The 17,940-nt window shown below is 34.2% G+C and overlaps 1 protein-coding gene across 7 annotated transcripts in view; it reads right to left on the minus strand.

The window, feature by feature from the left end:
• Positions 1-304: 304 nt before the first annotated feature.
• The window catches only part of LOC148953175 (DNA replication complex GINS protein PSF1-like), a 40,284-nt gene continuing 22,648 nt past the window's right edge, over positions 305-17,940 (minus strand). For 4 of the 7 annotated variants that reach the window (XM_089088341.1, XM_089088340.1, XM_089088342.1 and 1 more), the window contains 2 exons: positions 5,152-5,446; positions 305-632 (listed from right to left, as the gene is read on the minus strand). In XM_089088341.1, coding sequence (XP_088944467.1) covers positions 369-632; positions 5,152-5,445 — 558 coding nt within the window. In that variant the 5' untranslated portion in view covers position 5,446 and the 3' untranslated portion in view covers positions 305-368. Of the gene's footprint in view, positions 633-5,151; positions 5,447-11,059; positions 11,704-13,573; positions 13,646-17,940 lie in introns of those variants that run through there. The other 3 variants (XM_089088345.1, XM_089088344.1, XM_089088346.1) reach the window with 2 other exon arrangements.

A 17,940-nucleotide genomic window follows, 5' to 3' on the forward strand; every position in this document is an offset into this window, starting at 1 on the left:
GTCCCCAAGCTATACCACCCAGCATCCAAACTGTTTTTAAATAAATAACGGATAGGAACAAGATTAAATTATTATATAGATTAAGATTAAATATATATATGGCAAGATTAAATTATTAATATCCTTTTTAGTATTATTAGTCCAAGGAGTCTTTTTTTCAAGAAATTTGATAGGAAGACTTCAAAATAACTTACATTTCAACCAGCTGGAATTCCCATAGAGATGCCTCTTGGTCATTTTTGCTTGAGCTAGTTTACCCTACTTTTATAAGAACCTGGCTCAAGAACAAGAACTATAGCTCAGCACTGATGCAAACATGTTTTAATAGAAGAAGTAGAAATGAAAAACCTGACATATAAAAAGATCAGTTAAACTATTGGAATATGTTCCATCATTCCTTCATGTATAAATTGTTCACACAACGACTTTGGCAGATAATGGATTGTACCTGGCTTTAAAACAATGGTTTCATCGTATTCGTTTTGAACTTCACCGATGTCTTCCAGGACTTTAACTTGAATATAAGGACTTTTTGGAGGCTGTTGATTCTGAGTCAGGTCCAAACCTGTGCCGTCACCAATAGATTTCATATACTGAGACAACGCCTTGCTGTATTTGTTAAACCATAGAATCTACAAAGAAGTAGAAATAACAACATAGATTTTAGAAATAAACGTCTAAACAAATGCCTCTCCCAACAAAATACTCCCAACAAATGTAGTATCCTCTATATTCCAGTTATACCACATTAAAATTATCCTAGAAACCTGCAACGTCAAAGCCCATTTCCTTTACTATACAGATTTTGAGATCTTACCGTTGCAGTCTTGCAGGTTGCATAGAAAATAAAAGAAAATGCTGTATTTTGAATAAGGAAAAGAGTAAAATCGTCATTAATTAGTAGAAAATTGAAAATCTTCACAAAAGGCACATGTCATTACGAAACTGTCTAATTTTTGTTAATTTATTTTTTTCAGGGATTTATGTTTTGATTCTGGACGGAATCACTCTTTTCTAATGTGCACTTTTTCTAGAAAAAACATGTGAAATGAAATACACTTGCACTTGGAGTAGCTTAGGAGTTTCAAATCTAGTGGTTTTTCGCTCGCATTAGACGAGACTGTCTTTTGCTCTGAATTAATGAAGTTTTTGCTATAAAAAAAATTGTGATGGAAAAGCAAGTTATGAGACCAGCGCGATTCTACGTAGCTTTTTTAAAAAAGACTTCAGCCTTACTTTAACATGTTATTATCAAGAGTAATGAAAACAATAGTTGTCATTCCTGAATCAGCCACAAATGGCAATTTTTTCTCACTAACCAGTATTATTTAAAACACATTTTTTTTAAATTTTGGGTCACTATGGGCCGTGATTCGTGGGCTATAGACTATGGGCCGTGGTTGCACCTATCGCTGTAATAATGATTAGACGGAAGCTTTAGCGTTCCTGATTAAGAATTCTCTCATTTTAAATTCTCTCGAGAATTCCCTGATTAAGAATTCTGATTAAGAATGCATCAAAGGCGGGAAAAAACCTTCAGGACACAAATTTTTTTTTGGGGGGGGGGGCAATGAGACAAGGGCGCCAACAAACAAAATCTTGGGGGGGAACCAATGTGACAAGGGTGCCAATAATCGACAAACTTATTTAAAAAAAAGAGTGAAAAACAGAAAAAAACAAGGAGTGAGGGTACCAGGAAAAATCTAGGAGGGCCTAGGGTCCCCATCAGCCTCCCCCCTGGATCCACCAGTGCTTCAGGTTCTTCTTAGTTAGAATCTAGTGAACAACAAGTCAAAAGGAGTAAGGCAGCAACATCTCTCACATATGACATCATATCCCAGAAAAGCAACTTTTCAAAATATACGTATGGTTTATCATCTCTTGCCAAAAGATACTCGTATTATATCATGTTGTAAATGAGATGTAGTTTTGTCATAAATTGAATTTTGTATTAATATGTAATGCTTTGGTTTTGACATTATTTATGGTTGCAATCTACCATAGATGGTGTCATTAGAAAATTATATTTGACAATATTCCAGACAATCAAGTAACAGAATTAATTAATTATCACATCATATCCTTTGTCTCAAAACAAGATACATGTGCATATCATCTTGCATGTGAAGATGCAGTTTTTTGTCAAAAACTGCGTTATAATTTAAATATTATGCTTTGCTAATTAAAAAGGCATTTGATATTGCAACTTCCTTTCAAATTAGCCCTTAAACAGCTCTTTATGTTGTTCCAATCCAGTTCTCTACTAGTGGTGACAAAAAAGGACACATTAGTCCTACCAATGCAAAAAAGCGATTTTCCTTGTTGTTCAGGGTTGGGGGGGGGGGGGGGTGCAAGTTTTGTATGAGATTTTCAGTAATGGTGATTCCAATGGTGTACTTTTCGTTTTGTTCTGACGCCATTTTTGATGGGTTTCAGGGTATTTTCCCAATAATTGGTTTTCAAAACACAGGGCTAGTCAAAATAGTAATTACCATTCCTGAATCCGCTAGAAATTGCAATTTTTTCTCACTAGCCACTTAATGCGTCTTTCTCCTGATTAATATTTGCCAAAGGAAAATAAAAAGGCTGCTTCAATATTTAAAAAAAGATGTTTCTGCTATTGTAAATTTTGCACCGTGTTTCAAATGTGCATGTGAAATGTTTTGTCTTACTATTTTGTATTTTGTCAGGCGACAGGCAAGAATTTTCAGCAAGAGCTATTTGATTAGCTTCAAGTGAACTGGAAAAACTTGATTTTTACCGGTCTTAACCTTACCTGCTTCTAAAATCATGAAAAGCGAATTAAAGATCTATGGACCTCCGTAAGTAGTTTCGTTGTCAAGAATGAAATTACAGACAGTAAGCAATATTTAGAAGTGTTCTTTATCGCTTTAATAATCATTTCGCAAGAAAATCTACCTCGAAATTCCACAAAGAAGTGTGTATTCCCGGCTGTGAAGCCCTGGCATTCTCCCAAAGCTTATGCTTAATGACGTAAATATACCCCTTTTTTCTGAACATATGTAATCCTGTGCAAAAAATAATAAATCAAAATTTTCAGGAATCGGAATAAATGCAAAGGTTTTTCTATTTTAAGTTCTATAGCCAAACTGAAGAATATTACAATGGCTTGCTTCTGTTAATTTTAATTCTTCATTTACCACAAGCTGCTAGTACAGCAAATCCTAAGCTCCAATATTATTACGAGTTTTGAACTAATTATTTTATTACAATGGTTTGTTTGCGCTTGATAGTCTTAAAGGCTGAAATTTCAAAGGAAGCAATTGAAGATGAGCCACAAAAGGTATTTGTTGAACTCCCAGGAGGGAGTTTTAAGTTTAGGACCCATGGATGTCGTGGCTTTTCTCCCGAGTGGAATTATAAATTCAACATCGATGGTATAGGGGAAGGTACTGTGATTAGGCTATTAGTGAAAGATTTTAAGGTAGCAATAGGTGAATGTAGTATCACATGGGAAGATATATTATGTTTACGTAACCCGCCATTGATAAAAGAGCTGAAATACTACAATAAAGCATCTGGTAAATTAGTACTAGATCTCACTCTTTATGAGGAGGATGATTCAGGAACACGAACGCAAGTTAAGGTTGATGAACTAGAAGCTTTGATAAGAAATGAAGAGCAAAAGGAAAACGAAGAAAAAGCGGAAGCTTTGACCGAAAGTGAACAGCAAAAGGAAGAACAAAGGAGAAAGGAAATTGGAGACGACAAACAAACTACAATACAGGAAAACCAACCACAGCAAAATGAAGACCAAGAAAAAAATGGGTCTTCGACTGAAAGTGAACAGCAAAAGGAAGAACCAAGTAAAAAGAAAATTGGAGATGACAAACAAACTAAAACGCAGGAAAACCAAACACAGCAAAATGAAGACCAAGAAAAGAAGGGGGGTTTGACTGAAGGTGAACAGCAAAAGGAAGAACAAAGGAAAAGGGGAATTGGAGATGACAAACAAACTAAAACTCACGAAAACCAAGCACAGACAAATGAAGACCAAGGAAAAAAGGAGGCTTTGACTGAAAGTAAACAGCAAAAGGAAGAACAAAGGCAAAATGAAATTGGACATGCCAAACAAACTAAAACAAAGGAAAACCAACCACAGCAAAATGAAGACCAAGAAAAGAAGGGGGCTTCGACTGAAGGTGAAGAGAAAAAGATTGAACAAAGGAAAAAGAAAACTGAAGATGACAAAAAAACTAAAATGCAGGAAAACCAGCCACAGCAAAATGAAGACCAAGAAAAAAAGGAGGCTTTGACTGAAAGTGAACAGCAAAAGATTGAACAAAGGGAAAAGAAAACTGGAGATGACAAACAAAATAAAACTCACGAAAACCAAGCACAGCAAAATGAAGAACAAGAAAAGAAGGAGGCTTTGACTGAAAGTGAACAGCAAAAGGAAGAACAAAGGAAAAGGGAAATTGGAGATGACAAACAAAATAAAACGCAGGAAAACCAGGCACAGCAAAATGAAGACCAAGAAAAAAAGGAGGCTTTGACTGAAAGTGAACAGCAAAATATTGAACAAAGGGAAAAGAAAACTGGAGATGACAAACAAAGTAAAACACATGAAAACCAACCCCAGCAAAATGAAGACCAAGAGAAAAAGGAGGCCTTGACTGAAAGTGAACAGCAAAAGGATGAGCAAAGGAAAACGGAAATTTTAGATGACCAACAAACTAAAATTCAGGAAAATCAACCAACAGGAAACGAACAAATACTTGCAATGTCTGACCCACCAGATGGCATTTGCTCTTACATCTTGAAATTAATCCTAATTGTATCAGTTTGTTGTCTTTCTGTTTATTGGCTTAAAAGTCGAATATCCAACTAATTTTTTGACACAAAAACAAATTTTAAAAGCAAAACTACACCGGACAACGTTTTATTTGCGCAAAAAAAAACCACACTTCCTTTAAAAGAAATTAATATTGCATAATAAAATTAAGATAATAAGAAAAATATCACTTTGACTCAATCTTAAAAAAATGCAAATATATTTTGTTTTCATTATTTGCATTATCTATTTAATTTAAAAAAATCGTACCAGGAAAATAAGGTTAAATATTTTTTCAGCAAACTTTCTATTGGCAACATACCTCTATCCCAAAATCCTTAATCTCTAGTACATACCTCCGGTTCACAAAGTTGAGTTTTGATATTACTAGGCAAGATACTGCCAAACTGCCACCTGATGAGTGATATCTCATCAAGCCTACTCTTGAGATAAGCAAGTAAATATCGTTTTCTTCTTTCTAAGTAAGCATGTCGTATGAGAACAGTTGGATAGTACTCTGTTAACTCCACTGAATCTCTTATATTTTCTCTATACAGGCTTTCCATTTCATCTAATAGTTGTCTCACGCCATCGTCATTAAATGAAGGGATTGAGGTATGAGGGCGAATTAAGTCTTGCACAAAATTCATCCTGAAAAGTGGACAATAATTACACTGAAATATAAAGTTTGCAATAAAAACATTTTATTATTTTGTAACTCCTGTTTCAATTAATGTACCTACAAGTCTTTAAAATTCCTGATTTCTATCTCCATTTTCGTATTAAAAATGTTTTAGGCCTACAGATGAACGTCTTTGGCCAACATCAAAAATATTAAAACCAACTTGAAGGGAACATAGATGACATAATTTGAGCCTTAGAAATATTGCGCTTTGCTTATCACTATATACTAACGCCAAGAAGATCAGATGAATGCTTTAAATTTAATTGACGTTTTCTTCATAAAAACAATAATTCAATTAAATTGCAGACGGCTGAAAAATTACCCTTTCAAAAGATTGAGTTCGACGCGCATGGTCTTGAATATCCCTTCAAAAAAATTTCATTTTTTTTTTCCCTAGGCTAATTAGATTTTGGGGCCCCTAGAGCATTGATGTCAATTCACTGCAAGTAGGAGGAATGTGTTTTTCAAAATCTAGGGGAGGGGGGATCGTGTTATTTTATTGGATTTCATATTCGTTGTTTGCTGCTCTAGAAAGTTTAAATATTAATGTAAATTTGATAATTCAGTAGTACAAAATTTGAGAAACTACTCGTTTCGTGAAAATTTCACAGTGTTATTTTGATGTATAGAAAAAAAAACTCACGCTGAAATTGTTTTTAAGATTGTACGTTTTCAAGAATTCCTTTTCCATCTGAATTTCCTCTATCGATCTCTCTTTGTTATTATATATTTGTAATGAAACTGAGTTACTTATATAGTTTCAGTAGTTTACAAATAGTGTCAGAATACTGGCTTTTTTTTGCCGAACCGTGGCTGCTTTCTCTAATTCTGGTTGAGCTCTCGCTCCTGTTGCTCGTTACAAGCGATTCTTCAAATTCGAGCTCTCGCTCCTGTTGCTCCTTACAAGCGATTCTTCAAATTCGATGTCTTCAAATTCGTATATGATTTGTTTACCTTCAGATATTGGCAAAAGTAGACATTCATTTTAGTGTCCTCTTTTAAAAGTTAATTTTGCGCCTCGAGAAAAGTTGACTTAGATTACTGTGAAAGCCATCACCCTAACGTATTCGATATTTGAAAAGTTACTCGAGTCACAGTACGCTCATTTTTTTTTTTTTACCCTAAGCGAACTACACTTCTCGAAGCTTACTCCGTGGGAAAGCAAAAGTTAGATGAGGTATCTATGAGATGAAAACATTTACCCTTCTTACTAGATCCTACATAGAACCTATAGAGCTAACTCTTTAGTAACAGGAAAGCCATTAGAATTACCGATAAAATTCTTGCTCAAAATTTTTCCTCGCTCAAGTTTGTGAAATTCTGCAGTTGATTAAGAATTTAGACATTTTTGTAAACCTAGTTTTCAACACACTAATTTAAAGTCAAACTTCTAATGCTTACTTGAAGGCTAAGCTTCTTCGAGTACATCTGAAATAGGCAACAGGGCAAGGTGATATTCATCCAAGTGTACCTAATTTGATTCTGAGGAGGGGAGGATTTGACCTTTACTTCCTCTTTACTTTACTTGCCTTGCTGAAAGTTGTCATATGCAATAAATGAGCCAATCTCTGTCAGGACTTTTTCAACTTACTAAGTGCGGCTCTCTTGAGGAAATGGCTCGGAATAATTAGTTTGGATTCCATATAGGGTCTCTACCCATATTTTGATGACATTACTTTCTTTGCGAGCAATGAAATGATGATCCGACTTCAGTGGATTCATATTTCTGCTGATTTTTTTTTTTTTTTTCACCAGGCGCTTGTAATTAGACAATATTTGTAAGACAAATCTGCTTCAAAGGGCTGAAAAATACGGCAAGTGCTCACTACGATAAATTACTATTCTCCAAAAAAACCTCTTCATTCGTCCTATGATTTCCATCGGGCCTTTGTAAATACTAAGTTTTAAGAGGTTTTAATTTTTGTCTTATTTTTATTTTTTACATAACAGGGCACCAAGACAAACTATAATTAAAACGTGAGATTGTAAAACATTAGACAAAATAAAAAATATTGCAAAATATTTAACTGTTAGCATTCATAACACCGACTATGATTCAATTTCGAATTTTAAGGTTATTCGAAGCATGCAACAAACGTCCAGTAGAACATTTTTGGTTTGTATAGAACTAGTTTCAAAGTAAATACCTTTTTTCGTTTCTAAGAAAAACATCTCGAAAAAAAAAAAACTATTTTTTTTCTAAATTAAAAAAAGAAAATAAAAAAAAAAAATACCGAAAACAACAATACAAAAAACAGAAATTTTGAGTTCAGTTATTAAGGCGGACGATGATTCAGTAACTTATAAATCTGTCAGCTCTATTGGATTGCAAAATAATACTTAGCATGCCCTGAATATACGCAGGAGAGTACCTTCAAACACTGAATTGCTATTGAACTTGACATATGTTGAAATAGAGAAAAAAAATAAATACCAGCATTTCTATCTTTCAAAATAAAAATCCCTGCTTCTCGAAACAGAAAGATGCTTTCTTACTTGAGATTTCTTCGATATATTTAAACTGCTCTATTTCTGGGACGGTCTTAGATAATTTGCTTTTTTTTATTTGGTTGGTAAACAGTTTTCTAAATAAAATGACCTCCATTCCTAGAGTTGTCAAAGTTCTTGTACTGAAGTACAAGAACTCATTTTTCACTCTTTTTTCTCGAAAGAAAAAACTGTAAATTATCTTCTAAGTTTTGGGATTTTACTAGATATTGGCTAAAGGTTGCCAGCTTCGGAACTCCAGATATCAACCTGAGACTTTGAGGGTTTATATCAGTTATTGAAGTCCAAGAACCGCCAGCCAATACCGAGAGCTCCGAGGATCCCAGGACTATAACTCAAAATTAGGAGGTTTTATTTGCAAGAAATAAAGTACTGTAAGATAATGATCATTGATAAGCATAATTTTTTGCCTGGGTTGTTCTTGAAAAGAAAAATTGCGATTCTTGATAAAAATTTCAGAATGCAACAGCAAAGTAGCTTGATGATACATTTTGAAACAAAGAATGCATTTCTTTTTTTCAGCAAACTACTAGGCTATCTATTAGTTAAAAAAAACAGCAAATTTTTCACGATTGTTGCAGAAACTAAGTCGTTTTAATGTTTTGCTGAAAGTACGCCTGAGAAAACCTGGGGAGATATGAATAGATGGCCCTTTAATCCACGCTGCTCGTCCTAAACATGCCTGTGACCCATTTTTATTTGATATGATTTTAAACGCCCTATAAAACCCTCTTTTAAATCTAAACCCTCGATGAAACCTATTTTTTGATTTTCCTGTGGCTTATATTTGAAGAAGCTCTTTGCTTGGATACACAGTTGCTACATTTGCAGTGGGAAGTAGCCCAGAAACATTATCAACAACAAAAATATCATGGTTGAAATATCTTAACTATTCTTTAACTAAATCACACACATCATAATACCACTTCGTCAACTGGCTAGTGCTTCAACTTTTGAATATCCCCAAAACTAAAATTGTCAGTCTTTTATGTACGTAGACATGCGATAAGGAGAAAAGGAAAAACAACCTTTGCTTAATAGCCTTATTTGTATTTTAGCAATTAAATCAATCTTGCTATTACGACAATGCCCTGAACAAGCCAAGCCATAAATAAAAAAGAAAATCCTTTTATACGTACAGTGATTCTCCGATTTCAAAGAAATTATGACTCAGTCATGTTTTCAAACAGTTCGGGGCAACAAACTGCAAGTAAGGAGCGACGCGGCTTAATAGTAACCAAAACTCTTAAAACCAGAATTCTGATATCAATAGATAAATCAAAAGAATTTGCTTTTTATGCTGATTCCGAACATACCAAATCCATTAGGTTTATTGTCACCATCAAAAACCTATGAGCCTAAGAAAATTTGCCTATTTTCGAGAAAAAGGAAACACTCACGAAATTGCATCATCAGATTCAGCGTATCAGAGAACCTTACTGTAGTAGAGATTTCAAGCTCTCATCTGCAAAAATTTGGAATTTTGTATTTTTTCGGATGCATGTTTGTTTGTTTTTCTTTCCTAGGGGTGATCATACTGAACTAATGGTCCAAGAATATCGGAAAAAGGCTCTGTCGAACGGCAATTGAAAATTCTAGTGCCCTTTTTAAGTGAAGAAAAAGACTGGAGGGCAACTAGACCCCCTTCTACTCCGCTTTTCCCAAAATCGTCCGGTCAAAATTTTGAGACAGCCATTTTGTTCAGCATAGTTTAAAGGTCCAATAGCTATGCCATTGGGGATAACATGACTCTACTTATTTAAATTTGTGAACATAGCCGTCGAAAGTGAAGATGAAACAAAAGAGAATTTAATCAAGTCCCTCCACTAGCCATATCAGTGACATCAAATTAGTTGACCCTCTCATTAGAGTATTATCAGCCATAATTTCAGGTTTCAGCCTGAGTTCAAAACTAAAGTAACACCCAATATATTAGCATTGTCAAAACGGGTTTTAAGTTACCCAGCCAACCCACCTCTAGGGCAATTCCCCTAGACTTTTTTACTTCAATGTCTGATTCTTACGAGAGAGAAAACGTATATTTTTGTAATCTTAAAAACGAAATACTGACATGACTAATATCAAATGTAATTAGCTTTTGGCTCAGGACTTCAACCATTACTATGTGCCATCCCGTTTTAAAATTGATTTATAATAATAAACTTAATCTACCTAATTAATCCGATCCTAAGCTAAATAATCTAGGTTTTTATAAATGGAGTAAATTTTGTCTTGCATTAATGATATAATTAAATTACAAACAGTCAAAACTTGGTTTAAGGAACGAAAACAATTTTTCTAAGACATTTTTCTCTCTTTTTCCTTCCTTCTTAATTAAAAGATATTTAACCTTTTTATTTACGCCTCAACTTTCCCTGAGATTTTTCCCGAGGGAAAATGATATACTGAGATTTTCGGGGGATGAGGTTCATATCCTATATTTCACATAACTTGGACAAGTTTAACGCCCTTCTTTTGAAGTACGATACTATCTTACTTATACTCTCTTTTATTTAATAGTTGCGTTAATTGGTAAGTAGTTACGTGGACTACTAATACAGCCGCAAAGTGAGGGTTAGCGACCGCACAGCGCGTTGTTTTCTCCAGCGTGTTGGGTTTTCTCCAGCGTGTTGTTCAGTTTATTTATTTGTGAAAGTGAAAATAAAAATCTTCGACTCATAGACTCGTAAGGGGGAAAAAATTGCAAGTTAGCTTAGTCAAATAAAGGTGTTTGGGAAACAGAAGAAAATCAGACTTTTCGAGCGTTCAAATACCTGATACAGGAATTTAGGACTATTAGCAACATGACGAAATAAGGATGCTCAGTTGAATTAAATGAGCAAAAAAAAAAAAAAAAAAAAAAAAAAAAAAAAAAAAAAAAGCAGTATAGAGATATGTCAGGCGCACTGAAAACAAGAAAAACAAAAAGACCAGTCAGAATTACAGGCGAGGTGAAACTGGTCTGGTTGTTTTTGTGACTTCCGTCAAGGGGACAGACATATTTCTTAATCCTAAAAGTTTTCCGATAGTCTTTGAATAAAACTATAAAAATAGACTTGATACCATGAATATATCATAGAATATTTTATTGTAGATTATTTAATTCACTACAATATTTTTGATAGTCTTTTTCATTCATCAAATGTTCGTATTCCTTATTTTTAGCACTAAGTGGGCAAATAATTATAGCAATGTAGCCCTTGCTATCAGGATGGCTTGTAATCAAACTGGGATTAGTGACTAATGAAGAATTGACTTCAACAAGTTTTCCTTTCACACAAGACCGAACCTCGTATCTTTCACCATCAGATGTCTCGATAAAGCACAAAAGGGAATCTGGCATCAAAAACTGTGCACCCCTCTTTCCTTTCCCACTCACAACATTTTCCAAACGATTACTTTTTGGACCAACATCAAAATCAACTTTAGTAACTGTTTTCTTTCCCTTCAGTACTGAGTGGGTCGGGGCAAGAGTAATCACAAAAAGCTTATTTGAATGTTGCAAAGCTCTGAAATCTTCATGATCTTTTCCACAAAAATAAAAAGGTGTATAATAACGTCCAGTCACTGTTTGAAATGGAATATTTAAATCTACTGAGTCCGCTATATCGCAGGTAACTAAACTTGAACTATCCATTTGAACTTCTCCTGACGGCAGTTATAATGCGTGTTTCAGACGAGCCTTCTCACGATTAGCTTTCGACTTCGCTACTCTCTAAAATAAAAATGACATTACACTTGATGTTATCTATGAAAAAAAAAAGAATTCAGGAACCATTATGTGGTTGGCAATTACATTAGTGTATTTTTGTCTTTTTCGAAATTTAAAACCTTTTTCTAACTTCAGGGGCAAATTTGTCTTTTTATTTTAAACATAAATTTAAGCCTTCCCAGCCCCCTCGCCTCTTAGCTATACATGTGTATCCCCTCTTTAATTTTGTTGTACATACAAAATAAGTGTTATATTAATTCCTTGATCTTATACATAACGTAGTTGATCTATTATCCCAGGTTAGATTATATTAGACATAGTAGCTTTTTGAAAAACAACTATCTGGGTGTAAGAATCCTGCCTCCTAGTCTACCTAGACTTGTGCGCTCTCTTATGGTTTTCTATCACACAAGGCAAAGAGGCAACTATTAAAGTTCATAAAAAGTCCTTTTCGGAATAAACTACAGTCAGACACAGTATGCATATTAAACTATCCTCACTATAGCAAAAATGGTACCAGTCTGTTACAGCTTTTCATAATGCAATTAGAAACCATATGTAGTTAAGGGTTATATTCCCAGTGAAACATGCGACTTTGCAAAAATATACAGCTGTAACTTCAGCCAAAAGCATGAGATACTTATATCATTCGATTCACAAGTTTCATATCCATCCATTTACTACCCCAAAATTATTGTGTTTACTTAACTTTTTCTTAGAGAATGATGTAAACTTGCTGACGAAATAGAAAATTTCCCTTTTCTCAATGATTTTCAACCACTTTCGATGAATTTTTCAATCTACAAAATATGAAGCAAATTCCAAAAATTTAACTTTGTATATTGACTAAGCTCGATCTCAGCTATCAAATAACAGAAAAAATATCGTTTTAGGCTCAAGCACTAAACCATGGGACAGCAAAAAAATAACATAGCCAACCTTGGATAGGAAACATAAACCTCAAACATTTATTTTAACCCATTTCGTTGAGTTTGTTTGCTACATCTTAGTTTAATGTTGACAAGACAAATTTATGAAAAAGCACGCACACATAAACACTAGCTTCTAAATGATCCCTTATGCTCCCTAGCACCATGGGGGAAAAGCAAAGAAGTAAACAATCAGTGCTGCTCAAGATAAATTGCGTTTTTTTTCAACTTTCAAGATGAGGGCTGAAAACCAACGGTTCAGGATTTTCGATCAAGGTGATTCCAAATTTTTACTTTTTATTTCAATCCGTTACCGTTTTCTAGGATTTCGAGGCTTTTTTTTGAAGTTTTATACACTTGTGTCCATAATTACTTTTTACTTTTAAAGTTGACATGGATAACATTTATCAATGATAAAAACTTACTTTAAAACATTTTTTTTTCGGTTACTGTGGGCTGTCATTTGCTCTTTACTAAGTTACAACTATTACTACAACCATGATAGTATGATGATAAAGATATGTAACAAAAAATGTATTAAATTTAAATGTGCAAATGAGTGGTCATTACAAAATAAAGCGAGAGAGAGAGAGAGAGAGAGAGAGAGAGAGAGAGAGAGAGAGAGAGAGAGAGAAGAGAGAGAGAGAGAGAGAGAGAGAGAGAGAGAGAGAGAGAGAGAGAGAGAGAGAGAGAGAGAGAGAGAGAGAGAGAGAGAGAGAGAGAGAGAGAGAGAGAGAGAGAGAGAGAGAGAGAGAGAGAGAGAGAGAGAGAGAGAGAGAGAGAGAGAGAGAGAGAGAGAGAGAGAGAGAGAGAGAGAGAGAGAGAGAGAGAGAGAGAGAGAGAGAGAGAGAGAGAGAGAGAGAGAGAGAGAGAGAGAGAGAGAGAGACAGACAGAGGGGGGAGGAGGGAGAAGGGAATATGCAAGTAATAAAAAAAAAACTTACTTCTTGCTTCAAACACTTAATAACTAGTACATCTGCAACATTACAAACTCCAACAAATTTCTTCAAAGGATTCTAAAAAGCAGTAGGAAAATTATTTCTTTCTGAAAATCTTCTGTATCAAGTAGGTTTCATATACATTTAGGCGGTAACGGCACAACTCCATACGAGTCATAATTATAAAAGTGTATATATGTAGTTTCCACCAAAGTCAAAATGTTGTTCTGAGATCACTGACAACAATTTCGGGGCTAAGATTACAAGAGACTTTCTTACGGTTTTATGGTTTGTAGGGTTAGTGATAATAATTCCGATATGACTGTCCTAAATAAAAACAAACTAAGCCCATATTCAACACACACAGCGTTTGTTTTCCACCAACGTAGGTATTTAAGGGATTAGATGTCAATAGTTACAATAACAAGTCTAGCATTGCAGTAGGTTATATATGTTATACATATAACATAAGCATATAGCAAAACACAGGATGTAGCATATATATTTAAAAAGCATCTCCTAGTCTCAACCACAAATGGTATTCAAAGATTTCCAAGTTTGCTGATTTCCAATCACACAGAAATATTGCAATACAGTGCTACAAAGCCTAAATACAGCCTGTACTGAAATGTTTTTCCACAACAGATATATGTATAATCAAACTAAAGAAAACCTGAAATCAGATTAGCATTTTAAAAATTGGATATCACATTCCCATAACAAAAAAACATACAACATACTTGGTTCTTCACCTGACAAATAGAGCAATCCCTTCCTCCCGGCGTATATGCAGGAATTTAATTCAGAGGGAGAGCGGCACAAATAAACATCAAAAAACAAAAAGCTAATGGCTTATACGCTAAGCATAAGAAAGCATAGGAAATTTTTTGAATGTCCAAAGATTTCAAGAGTGGGCACTTTTCAATTATATAAAAACAGTACAATGATAGGTAATAGTTATATGAAATAATTACACAATCATTGCAATCAACATTTTGGCTATTTTGAGTCATTGCCTAGAAATGAAGGATGTTGAGTAAATAATCATCTTATCATCGATAATGATGGGATACCACTCAACTTTCCACCAAGAATGTCTCCTCTCTATGAATACGTGCTGTTCCAAAACTAAAGTGTTTTTGGAGCCGCAAGATAGTTTACGTCTGACGTTTTATGAAAACTTGATCAGATTGGCTGTTAGATGTCAGGCATAAATAGCGAGTAGGCCTTGAGGAAAACCCTAGCTATGAAAACTTTGTTTAGGCATGACATTACAATTCTAATTAGCGACTTCAAGACCCCGATATGCCAAATTCGATGAGCACCAAAAATCATTTGCTTTACATCATCCATATTGCAATTTTAGCCTCTTGTCATCAGTGACCCTAATAAACGCAAGTTTCGACATGTGCAAGTGTGAGTTTATTTAATAATCTTGACTAGTGTAGATATTTGCAGTGGGGTGTAGAGTGGGACCCAATTCGGGTAGAAATAAGAAAGCTTTATATTTATAGATATTGTTGAATTTAGCATATATCTGAAATAAAAAAAAAAAAAAATGTCCAAATTTTGCCTTTTAGCTAAAAACAATTTTAGTCCAAAATACAGGCCACAAGGGACGGCTCCTTCGGTTCAATTTTTCTTATGCACGTTTCGGTACTTTGGCCCCATTTTTCTTATGCAGTTTTGGGTAAAGTGTAAAAAAAATTATCTGTAACATAGAAAATCCAAATTCATTTTTATGTTAATCAGTGTCATTCAGTCCAACAGTCCTGGAGAAGGATAAATTATACATTAAGACTACTCTGGCTTCATTACTCCATGCGTAGATCCTCTGGAATCAAGGGGTCAATTTCTTGCATTCAATTCTGGGACTAGAGGACCTGAACAGTCTTTTGGAAAAAAAAGCTTTAGAAGAGCACAGTACATGGACTTGGATATATATTCCCATACAGGGAATACCACTTTATTAAGAAATTAATTATACTGTTACATAAAAAGTAAATATTACATGGAACTATTTCAGAAAGAGCAAAATCAGTATAGCAAAATCACACTTAAAAAATACATTCCAGGAGCCAATTTTTGCTTCCTATTTCTAGCCAGGAATCAACCAGTTCGTGGTAACGGACTGTAAGTAAGGAGTGACCCGGCTCCATACTAACCAAAACTCTAAAAACCGGAATTTTGATACTAATAGATATGTCAAAAGAACCAACTTATTATGCTGATTTCAAATATATAAGTTTCATTAAGTTTAGTCCTACCCATTAAAGGCTACGAGCCTGCGAAAATTTGCCTGATTTTCGAAAAAAGCGGGAAAACACCCCCTAAGTCATGGAATCTTAATGAAAATCACACCATCAGATTGAGCGTATCAGAAAATCCTACTGTAGAGGTTTCAAGCTCCTATCTGCAAAAATGTGGAATTTTGTATTTTTTGTCAGAAGAAAGATCCCAGATGCGTGTTTATTTGTTGTTGTTTTTTTCAGGGGTGATCTTACCGACCCAGTGGTCCTAGAATATCGTGGGAGGACCCATTACAACGGAAATTAAAAGTTCTAGTGCCCTTTTCAAGAGACTAAAAAGATTGGAGGGCAACTAGGCCCCTTCTCCGCTCTTTTTTTCCCAAAGTCGTCCGATCAAAACTTTGCGATAGCCGTTTTGTTCATCATAATTGAAAGGCCCAATAACTATTATTTGTTATTGGGAAGTATGAATACATTTTCGTATGGGGGGGGGGGGCACTGTATATATAATTAGGCAGTAAGTTTACCGCACATGATTTCTGACTCTTCATTCTCGGTGCGAACAAAAAGCTCCTCCCACTTATTCATGCACTAGCAGGTTAGTGTGTATGCGTCAATCAATGAGAAATGGTTCGAAATTGTATTATTAGTAGTTGCGAAAGCAGAAAAAAACTTGGTGAGCCGGCCAAGTGGTTTGCAACTGTCCCATCTCATAGGTATGAATTAATTTATATAATAATTATTACTTAATCTATTATTAATATACAGTGGAATTATTTGTTTGGTCTATGTAGGATTTCCAAAAAAGGGGGCGGGGGGTTGATGAAATTTGTGAAAATAAGGAATTTTTTTTTCTTCTAATAACTGGTGGAATAGATGAGATAGTTTCAGGGGCAGATCCAGGATTTTTTTAGGGGGGGGGGAAATGGGTTGATCCGATAAACTTACGTTAGGAGCAAGTTTAATTAATGTAAACTTGCGTTAATTAGGTAAATTACACTACTTTAGACTACGTTAGCCCCCCCCCCTCTGGATCCGCCACTGGATGGTTTATCATTTTTTTTCATGTCGTAATATTTATTTTTTCAGATTGTAGTTCCTGTGAAACTTTGAAAAAGGCTAATTACCTGTTTTTGCGGAGAGCCGAGATAAGACTAGTTTCGTTTTCAATCAATGTTTTCGCATGAAATGGGCAGACCTTTCCTGAACTTTATAGAATAAACACCTCTGTTTGAAAATCTTTGCACTTTGTGAATTTAGATAGCGATAAGGGTTCCTGATTGAGACCAATTTTAGGATTTGGGTTCTAATCATCGGTTAATGTGGTAAAAGTTGCAACAATTGCTTTATCCAAGAAAATACCAAATGTCTGTTAAGAAGTTTTTTTTCGTAAAATTCTTAGTGAGTTTTCAGACATTTGAAGGACATCACACACTTTAGTGACAGATCTAAAATTTTAAAGAATAAAAATTTTTATTCTTTAATAATAATTTCTAGTCGTTTTGAGTTTGAGTTATTGTAGACTTCTAATTCTACTGATCTTAAGTTTAATATGGCCTTTACTTTTCTTTTAAAAAAACTTTTTTTTCGTAAAGTTTTCGAAGTATATATATATATATATATATATATATATATATATATATATATATATATATATATATATATATATATATATATATATATATATATATATATATATATATATATATATATATATATATATATATATATATATATATATATATATATATATATATATATATATATATATATATATATATATATATATATATATATATATATATATATATATATATATATATATATATATCGACGCGTACAAACAGCTCCTCTCATTTGATCTGCCATTAGCGGTCCAATTACCCTGGAACACGTATTTTGGCAGAAACTAAAATTTAGTATTCCAACGTTGAAGCCAAGTTTCGCGTTCAAGAGAAATCTGACTTGTCTACCCGTGAAAAGATCTAATGTCGCTTATGTTTATACGTTCTCTGGAGCAGTCGCACCTCGGTCCGGGTTTTTATAATGGGTGAGATAGGGAAAGATCATACTGCTAATTATATATACAGTGTGGGGGGACGAATTTTCTGCTAAGTATCTTTC

This window comes from Artemia sp. Qi Xiang Cuo, chromosome 4 (assembly GCF_049724085.1).
Source record: "Artemia sp. Qi Xiang Cuo chromosome 4, ASM4972408v1, whole genome shotgun sequence".
Classification (NCBI taxonomy): Eukaryota; Metazoa; Arthropoda; class Branchiopoda; order Anostraca; family Artemiidae; genus Artemia; species Artemia sp. Qi Xiang Cuo.